The sequence below is a fragment of the Catharus ustulatus genome, chromosome 1, assembly GCF_009819885.2.
Source record: "Catharus ustulatus isolate bCatUst1 chromosome 1, bCatUst1.pri.v2, whole genome shotgun sequence".
Classification (NCBI taxonomy): domain Eukaryota; kingdom Metazoa; phylum Chordata; class Aves; order Passeriformes; family Turdidae; genus Catharus; species Catharus ustulatus.
This window is the reverse complement of record NC_046221.1, coordinates 162,780,425-162,790,444: the sequence shown is the minus strand read 5'-3', so window position 1 is coordinate 162,790,444 and position 10,020 is coordinate 162,780,425. Positions and strand designations below refer to the sequence as shown.

The window sequence follows — 10,020 nt, the reverse complement described above, 5'->3', positions numbered from 1 at the left end:
AGGAAATCTTTTATATCTACTCCCTGATTATTGAGTGAAAGCCATTTCTTTTGCAAGGATAAGAAGGGATGGATGTCCCAGTCCCAACAAGGAATAACTCCACTGCTCCTGGGTGCTGAGTCCAGGGCAAGGCTGTGCATTAAAACAAGATTTTAACTGTGCCTCAGGACAGGGGTGACACATCAAACTGTCCTTGGAATAGGCAGGAAAGGCCTGAAGACATGGAAAACATCTTAACTCCTTTTATTACACAGGCCTAGAGTGCCAGGACAAGGGGGAATGGCTTCCCCCTGCAGAGGGCAGGGATAAATGGGATATTGGGGAGAAATTCTTGGCTGTGAAGGTGGGGAGGCCCCAGCACAGGTTTCCCAGAGAAGCTGGGGCTGTCCCATCCCTGGAAGTGCTCCAGGCAAGGTTGGACAGGGCTTGGAGCAACCTGGGACAGTGGAAGGTGTCCCATGGCAAGGGTTTGGAATTTGATGATTTTTATAGACCCATCCAAACCAAACCATTCCATGATTCCATTAAGAGAGCTGCTGGCCAAAGGCAGCCTGTGGGATTTTTGTTCAGATTCTGGAGTAGGTTTCTGGGACTCTGATCCATGTGTTTCACATGTTTTGGCTTTCAGTTCCTTGTAACATGTTGGATCTCATGGATTTCAGCAATTTGTCCAAACATGAGCTGGTGCAAAATTTTTTTCCCCCAAGGCACAACATCCTCACCCACATTTACTGAGGATATTCAGAAACTTAAAGCTCAGTCCTAAAAAATGTGGGGCTGGACCAAGCCTGGAGCCACCAACGTGTGACAATTCCCATCTGTCCAGTGGGATTGAGGGATAAAAAGGGACCAGGATGCAGACCAGGGCACAGAAGGATCCAAACACATCCTTTGTGTTTTCCAACCTGATGGGAATGTGCAGAGTGCAGCCCCAGGTCTGTGCTGGAGGTGGAGCCCACCCAGACCATCTGCCCCAGCCCTTTTACAACACTCTGAGCATCTCTCTCGTATCCAAGTGACCCAAAATGACTTTTCTAAATTAAGATCCCAACCACGACTCTGTGCTCAACTTCCTTCCCCCTCAACACATCTGCTGCTGACACTTAAAGGTTCTTTTCACCTCATTTTTAGGCTTTGTTTTCAGGCCTGGGGCTGTACAGAATAAAGAGGGAAAGAGGCTTCTGTGTTCCTCTGGAATTAGGGATGTGAGAGTCAAGCAGGAGAAAAATGAAGATATCCAAGAGAGGATGTGCTGCCGTGTCAGAGGCAGATGCTCCAAGCCCTCCAAACCCTAATATGGAAAAATAGCTCTATTTTAAGACAGGAAAAAAAGTGCACATGATAGGTTAGAGATGAGAAATAATTTGGGAGTGATATTGAAAATGATATCACTGGTGCTGTACTTCAGCGCTGCCAGGCTCATTCCATAATTAATAACTCCTTCAGATGGAGTGACTTTCCTTTGAGGGTGCAGAATTAAACATTTAAATCCCTCTCTGTAAATACAAGGCTGTGGCAGAGCTCTCCAGAAGCCTTGCAGCTACACTCTAATGTATATTTATATTCTAGATAAGTATTTTTAGCCAGAACTACAAGTCCTCTCTGCATTTGATGACATCAGAGCTCTGTTTTACATGCAATGTCCCGACTGCAAAAAATATCCCCTCCTTTTTCCTGCTCTTGGAATATTTTGATAATTTCTGCCCTTGTCTCATCTCTCACATTTAATGTGTGTTCCAAGAGGGCTGTGTGCTGCTTTCTTCCTCTCTCTCACTCCCAAAAATGATAAAATACACAAAATTTTTAAAAAACGAAGCAGCCAAACAGATCCTGATGCTCCCCACCTCTGCAATCAGGACATGCTGGGATAACAACCACCACTGATGGCCTGCCCAGTGTCCTGCTGTGGAAAGCAGCTGGAAATGATCCCTGCTGGAAAAAACCCACTCCTTAAATACTAATCCTGCTGTTCCAGCTATGCTTCTCTGGGAATTCTGCTCAGGGCAAACCAGGATTGAGCCTGGGTCCTCCTTCAGTTTAAATCCAAATTGAGTGCTGTGTCTTTCCAGAGGAGGAATTATGTTTTGGAATGCCCACTCCACCTCCTGGAATCGTGGAGCTCACCAGTAAAGGCCACTCAAGGCTCATACATAGCCCTGATTTTTGGCTGGAGCTGGGACACAACAGGGTATCCCAGCTTGAATATCCACACAATGAGCCTCTCTTGTTCTTTACTCTCTAATTTCTGGGTGGAAAAAAGCACCTCAGGTTTGTAACTGGAAGCAGGAGATGCAGATCAGGAAAAATTTCCTCCCTGTGAGGGTGGGGAGGCCCTGGCACAGTTTCCCAGCAAAGCTGTGGCTGCCCCATCCCTGGAAGTGTCCAAGGCCAGCTTGGATGGGGCTTGGATGAACCTGGGATAGTGGGAGGTGTCCCTGCCCATGGCAGGGGTGGAATTTGATGATCTTGAGCTCCCTCCCCACTCTCAGGAAAATCAAGCCACAAACACCAGAGGTTTATGTCCAAAAACGAGACAGAGGAGTCCTTATACTTTATTTCTAATAAAGGCAGAGGCCATGGGGCATTCCCTTGGGGTCTCTCAAATTTTTGGAGGACGCAGCCTCCTTTTTATCCTAATTTCCCAATCACATTTCCCTCTCTTTCCACATTGGCTGAGGTACTTGAGAGGCACAGACTTCCCAGAACGCCTGATACCTGAGATTCCCCTCTAATGTATAACCCTCCCTTTTAATTTTTAATTCTTATAGAATTCATAGTTTTTCCCCCATTGTTTCTTTCATCTTTCAATATCCAGTTTCATTTATCAGCAAACCTACAGTTTGTTTGTAAAGGCAAATATCTTTTCCCATTCATCAATCAGTGGAATCCATCCCATTGTTTCTTCTGTCTCTCAGTGCTGCTCTTATCTACCAGCACACCCAAAGCTTGTTTGCAAAGACAAATCCAACATTCCTCTCGCCACCCAAACCATTCCATGATTCTGTTTATCTCTAGTTCTGCCCCACATTTGCAGAAGGGCTGCCAGGCCATGGAAAAGGCAATTGCTGAGAAGAACAAGCCCTCAGATGGACAAGAAAAATCCTTCAGCAGAACAACATCAGCACTGAATTCTGTTGCTGTGAAGCCTCACCTAACAGGGCTGAGAGGTTGCAGGTCTTTTTCTGGCCCTTTGGAGACACATTTTCCTCTGTTCTATTTTCTCCTGCCTATATTTAAACTTCTCCCTCCCCGTGTCCACTCGACCCAGTGACGCAAAAATCCGGCCAGCCCTTTGAATCTCCTGCGTTTCCTGGGGCAGTGGCACACACTCTGAGGAGCAAAGGGAGGGATAAATAACAGCAACAACCAAAGAAACAGCAAATTCCATTTTTTAAGTGATACCTGTTCAGCCTTGTGGCTGCCGCAGCGTGAACTCGTAATATAAAAAAAGCCATTTTGTGCCCCTGTGTGTGAAGGGATTGTCACCTCTCCTAATCAAGGAATGTATTAGAGGTGCTTTGAAGATGAAAATCTGCTTTTGAGCCTGTTTGGGCTCCAGTAGAAACTCGTGGGTCACGTTGGAGGCTGGGAGGGTCAGGATGCTCCTGGTCAGCACTGGTGGCACAAGGGGACAGTCCCCACATGGAGCATCTCTGCAGGGTCACTGCCAGCCTCCTGATGGCCTCCTGCTGACCTCAGGCACTTCTTTTTGCTCCCTGAAACCCCCCCAGTTATCCCAGTGCACATCCCTAAAGATCCTCCTGTCCCACTGGAATATATTTTACCCTTCTCCCTCTCTTTTTCCAGTAGGGATAGCCTTAAATCTGGCTCTTCCAAGGAGGATTTTTGTGCTTCCTTGCTGTGTGGCACAGGGCAGTTTGGGAGCTGAAAAAACAAGTCAGGAACCCCCACCCTGTGCTGCCCCACACTCCTTCCCCACAGGAATATCGAAAAAGAAAGATGCTGCAGGCTGAAAACCAGAGAATCCAACTTTATTTCTTAAACTCTCACCCAGAAGGGAACCCTCATCCTTCCAGTCCCTCTGTATCCAGACCCTGCCCCATCCACATGTGGAAAGCAGAGCCCAGGATCCTGCAGAAATGTGGAAAGGTTGCTGGAGACAGAGCTGGAAACCAGGACTTAAAAAAAAAAAAAAAAAAAAAAAATGGAATGTGATCTGAGGACGTCAGGGATGGAGCTTTGCTTCTGGCCTGACACATCCAACTGGTTTTAAAGCAGGGAAAAACAGAACAGACGAGTGGGATGGTGCTCAGTGTCTGCGAGGGTGGGTGGAATTTTGGGATTTGAGTAAATTCCAGTTATTATCCTCTCCACGGTGTTTGCTCCCTGTAGATCTCAGCATTGCCAGGGGGATTTCAGGGAAGCTGTCAGTATTTCAGTGGAGCTCTGAGAGTTTCACCTCCAGGACAAAGGGCTCATCATCCTCCTGAGCACACAGGGATTTCTGCCAAGGAATGCTGAATTGCCAGAGTTTTCTTCTGAATGGTGCTGAGACAGACTTGAGAAAGTATTCCCTCTGTGCAAGGAGGGAAAAGAGCCCCCTGATTTGGTTTCTTGTGGAAAAAGGGGGAAAAATGTAGGAAAAATAGACTTTGCTGTGAACACTCAAGGGTGGTGCATGGGGTGTGTCCATGCTCCCCTCCACCCTTGCTTCCCCAGCATCTGGATGATGCCTGGCAGTAGGAACAGAGGGAATGGCAAATGTCCTGGATCTCTGTGAGCTAGGCACACCTGGCTCTTTCATATCTGCTTCCACTCCAGCTGGTTTTACAGCAGAATCAATCCCACATCTGCTCCAAGCAAATGCCAGCTGGGATCCCAGAATTTTTAACTGATTTTTCCCAGACCTGAAGGTCTGGAATAACTATTATTTTTTTCTATCCTGCAGTTTCTGCTCTGAAGGGGTGAAGGGAGGGCAGAATAAGAGAAGATTTTGCTTGGAATAGTCTTTAAAACATCTGGAAAAGGAAATCTGGGAGCTCCAGCTGCAACCTGAGCTCAGGCTGAGGGGAGAACCTGTTTGTCTGGCCAAAGTTGGAAATTTGGGATGCAGGTCTGACCTACCCTGCTCAGTCAGTCCAGGGGGTGTTCTGAGCTCTCCAGAAATCCATCCCATTCCCACATGGCTGTTGAGCACTTCAGAACTCATTCCTTAGCTCCTCCTTGGAATGCAGCACCAGCTCTCTGCAGTTGCCACCCAGATCCTGATGGTCAGGAAGGAACTGGCCCAGATCCATCTGGGCATGGCACAGGGAAGCTGAAGCTGTGGATCCCATCCCTGGAGTTGTTCCAGGCCGGGTTGGATGGAGCTTGGAACAACCTTGGATAGTGGAAGGTCTATCCATGGCACAGAGTTGGAACTGGATGATCTTGAAGGTTCCCTCCAACCCAACCCGTTCCCTGAGGACCAGAAGCAGCTGAAGGTGAGGAACATCTGCTTAAACAGCTGGAAACTGGAGAGATTCGAGGGGTTTGAGTCCAGGTGCCCAAAGTCCTGGCTTGAATCCAGCATTGAAAATTGGGTGAAGCCAAACCTCAGCAAAGAAAGACATTCCTGAAGCATCTAAATGTTCATGAGGCAGCTTGGCAGGGAGAGTGGTGGGCTTTCAGCTGGAGCTGGGACACTTGTGACCTCACAGGGAGCCCTGGAGGAGCGTGCCAGCCACCAGGGCCAGCAGAGCCAGCGCTGCAGAGCTGCTCCTCACCTCGCTGCTGTTGTTGGTGTCATCCGTGCACAGGTCGGTGTAGCAGCAGGATTTGGGCTTGGATGCTCCTATCCCATCGTAGGAGAGGCATTCCTCCTCACAGTCCCTGGTCACGGTGATGTTGCCAAAAAAGGGATAACCTGGGAGAGGAGGAGGAGGTGAAAGAGGGGAAAAAAGTTGTGAAGGGAAATGGGATTGAGAAACACTGGCAGAGGAGGTGTTTGACATCCCTAATCCATGGCCTCTAATCCCGCCCATTTTTTGTGGGAACACGTCTGCCAGTTCTCACTGCTGACTCTCTCTCACCCTCCTGCCCCTTCCAAAATCATTCCAGCACGGACAGAGGTCACAATTCCCTGTAGATGTTTGCACTGTCTGTAAATTTAAAGATTCTGGGGTAGGAACACAGAGGGAACAAGGGCAGTGAGTCCTGGTACTTCGCTGTGAGCCTCCAGATCTGGAGGATTTCTCTCTTTCCCTCTTTAGAGTGGGATATTTTCACCTGGATTTTTATGGAGATATTAAAGGATAATCCAGGCTGGCAGTGGGATGGGGAGAGGGAAGTGTGGCCAGCAGATTGAGGGAGGGGATTCTCCCCCTCTGTTCTAGTGAGAGCTGCCTCCAGCTCTGGGATGTGACAAAGACAGGGAATGGTCAGAACAGATCCAGAGGAGATCATGGAGATGCTCCAAGGGCTGGAACCAGGCTGGGAGAGCTGGGAATGTCCAGACTGGAGAAGAGAAGGATCCAGGGACACCTCAGAGCCCTTTCCAGTGCCTAAAGGGGCTCCAGGAGAGCTGGAGAGGGACTTGGGATGAAGGATGGAGGGACAGGACACAGGGAATGGCTTCCCACTGCCAGAGGGTGGGGTTAGATGGGATTTTAGAAAGGAATTCTTCCCTGTGAGGGTGGGGATGCCCTGGAATGAAATTCCCAGAGAAGCTGTGGCTGCTCCATCCCTGGAAATGTCCAAGACGGGGTTTGGAGCAGCCTGCTCTACTGGATTGTGAGGATTTGGAGTTCAGTGCTTTTCAAGCTCTCTCCCAGCCCAACCCATCCCGGAATTCTCAGATTTGTCCCCAGGTGAGGGAGTGGTGGGGCTCACCCGTGTCCATGGAGTGCAGCGTCGTGGTGCACACGGTGGCTCTCGGGGGACACACGACGGCTGTCCTGCACCTGGAAACCTCTGTGGGCTCCTTGCACGTGTAGCATCGCAGGGACTGGGCTGCAGAGGGGACAGAAGAGGTGTCCGAGGTGACACAGCACAGAAGACTGACCCAAATCTGCAGCTTTCTGACCAAAACGCAGCAGTGTCCAAAATTAAGAATGCCTGGAGGCAATGGCAAAGCTTGGATATGCCAGGAGGGGAAAAGACCAAATTACTTTGGAGGTTTCAGCAGCCCAAAAAAAGAGGGATTTAGAGGGACCTGTTCCTTGAGGAGCTTTGGTGGGTCTGAGAATCCTCTGTAAGAATTCAGCCAGGAGAAGAGGAGGCTGAGGGGAGACTTTTTGGGATCCACAGCTTCCTCAGGAAGGGCAGCACTGATCTCTTCCCTCTGGAGCAGTGACAGAATCCAAGGGAATGGCCTGGAACTGTGTCAGGGGAGGTTTAGGTTGTTGGATATCAGGGAAAGATTCTTCCCCCAGGGAGTGGTCAGGCACTGGAACAGGATCCCCAGGGAATGGTCACAGCACCAGGAGCTCAGAAAGTGTTTGGACAATGCTCCCAGGCACAGGGGGGGATTGTTGGGATGTCCTGTACAGAGCCAGGAGCTGCACTTTGATAATCCTTGTGGGTCCCTTCCAACTCAGGATATTCCATGATTGATTCCATGATTTCCTATTCCACTGAGAGCAGCATTCCCCAGCTGGGACAGCAGCAATTCCCTCACAGCACAGCTCCTTCCTGCTCGTTTAAGGGAAATTCTGCAGGAATCAGTAACTGGGAGCAGGATGTAAATTGCAGAGATCCTGAGGGCTGAGCGTGGCCTCAAAACCTCTCTCCTCAGGGGTCACTGCTGCCTTTTAAAGTGGTGATGTACAAACCCTTGCTGGGGAGGGACATCTCTAAACATGCCACTCTTGGCCACAGCAGCTCTCACAAACCTCAGTGTGAGTGCTGAGCATCCACAGCCAGCAGATACTGAGAGGGAGGATTTTCCAAAGCCCTGCTGGGGTGGTTTGATGACAAAAAACAGCCTGGTTTGAGATTTTCCATCCTTCCACCTGCTGGAAAACAACCTGAAAGCGCCCAGTGCCACCTATTGGTAAAAATTCACACCGACGCTGTTTATTTTCTGTTCCCGTTCTGCTGTCAGAGGAACCTCTGGGGCTTTGTGATAAGGATAAATATTTTCGAAGGCATTTGTTTGAACACTTGAATTCAGAAGGATTTTTTAAGGCATCTACTCCTCGCAGCAGCTCCTTTGGAAAATTCAGCTGTGGGGTGGAGGCTTCACAGTGCAAAACCTCTCTTTGTCTCTTTGCAGATGTAAAAAGGACTTTTTTTTTTTCATGGGAATATTTCAATGTTGTTGTGGCCGTACTCCCTGTAAACAGGGGTAGTGGAGCCATCCCTGTTTATCCCAGCTCAGCACCTCATTAAATCCCTTCCCAATGATCCACGAGAGGTTGTTTTATATTTTAACAGAGGTAAAACAATATCAACAATCATTTGGATGTCTCTGGACGTGTAGGATGGATGGAGCAGTTCTGGCTTCAAGCACTTGAGAAACTGCCCTGCAACCCTTGGGGTGAGGTGGTTTCCATTTACAAACCTCAACATTTTCATGGATGAGCTGGGAAGTGCCTTGGGGGAATTAATCCCAGTTAAAAGCAGGTTTAAGGAAAGAAAACCTCAACCCCCTCCTCTTTGGGTGGGGCATCTAGAGGACATGGGATTTGTGGGAAGGTTGTATGGAAGAGGAAAGCCCAAATCCATGAGGACTGTGAGAGGAGGACTGGACAGGGACAGCTCTGCATCCGGATCTGAGCCAATAATTCCCTGTTCCCCACTGTCCTATTCCTCACCATCAAACCTTGGGAATATGAACGGTCACAGACACATCCCTCAGCCCCAACAGGGGTGCCTAAACCAGCTGCTTCCCTCTGGAGCATCCCAAAAAATTTGTTTCTGCCTGACTTCAACTCTAAAGCAAATGGGGTTGATAACTCTGTTTCCATAAATTTCTTTGAGACCTTGGGTGATTTCTCAGCAATTCCATAAATCCAAGACAGGGCTGCAGATGGAGATGTTTGATCCCTGCCCAGGCTGCCTTTCCTTTGAGATCTTCCAGGGTGCCATGGAAAAAGCCTTGAGGATTTCTGGCTGCAGGTTAAACCCCTCTGGGGTGGTGTCAAGCCTGGAATGCCTGTTCCAGGCAGGGATGTAGCCGCACTTGGTCACATCTTCATGGAGGAAGGACACAGCGCTGGCCAAACCCTGCTGCCAGCTTGCCCAAGAGCCAGACCCATCACAATTCCCCATTTCCACCTATCTCCTGAAATAAGGGAAAACCCTGGAGCTGGGAATTAATTAAAGCATTCCAATGTCCTTGGAGTTATTTCCCATATCCCCAGCCTTGTCTATATTGAAGTTTCTCCTTCTGGCTTTCAGCACTTCCAGCAGCCAGCTGGGAGGTTTTGGGGATGTCAGGAGTTTGGGATGAACTTATCCCACCCCATTCCTGAAGGGACAGGGTGGCAGCTCAGGTGCTTCAAGCTGTTGGCCAGGCTGGTCCTGCCCTGTGCCTTGTGGATGTCCCCTCCATCCCTGGATGTGGGTGACAGGTATCCAAAGGACGTGCCTTGCTCCTGGTCAGGCATCACAGCTCTTCCCCCCAGGAATTGCCACCTCCCCTCTCCCATTTCACCCTCTCCTTTGACCTTCTTCAATACAAAAAGCACCATTTTCCCCTCCCAGGAATTTCCCAGGAGTGTTGGGAATGAGGAGGAATGAGAAGCTCTTACCCAACTCCACGAATGCCAGGCCCAGCAGGAATCCCACCAAGAGCTTCTTCATGCTGAGAGCAGCTCCAGGCAGCCAGGACAGATCCAGAGAGCTGCTCCCAGGGAGCTTTATATGTTTTCCCACCCTCCACCAGCTGTTGTTGATGCTGTGGGCGGATTCCCTCGGGGTGATCAGGGGAAAGCCCAGCTCCAGTCTGGATTGGGATTTGCAGAGGAACGAGTTCCCTGACGAGGTGACATCACCCCAACGAGCAGACTCCTGCCATAGCTCAGCTCTTCCCCAGCTTTATGTCCTGGGGCTGGTCCCATGGAAAAGGGAAAAACA

The 10,020-nt window shown here is 49.4% G+C and overlaps 1 protein-coding gene across 1 annotated transcript; it reads right to left on the bottom strand.

The window, feature by feature from the left end:
- Positions 1-5,654: 5,654 nt before the first annotated feature.
- LOC116992813 (ly6/PLAUR domain-containing protein 2-like) lies at positions 5,655-9,747 on the bottom strand. The gene is made up of 3 exons (XM_033052812.1): positions 9,696-9,747; positions 6,832-6,951; positions 5,655-5,866 (listed from the first exon to the last, which is right to left on the bottom strand). Exons 1-3 carry the CDS (start codon positions 9,745-9,747, stop codon positions 5,655-5,657), a joined length of 384 nt encoding a protein of 127 aa, XP_032908703.1.
- Between the last annotated feature and the right edge of the window lie 273 nt (positions 9,748-10,020).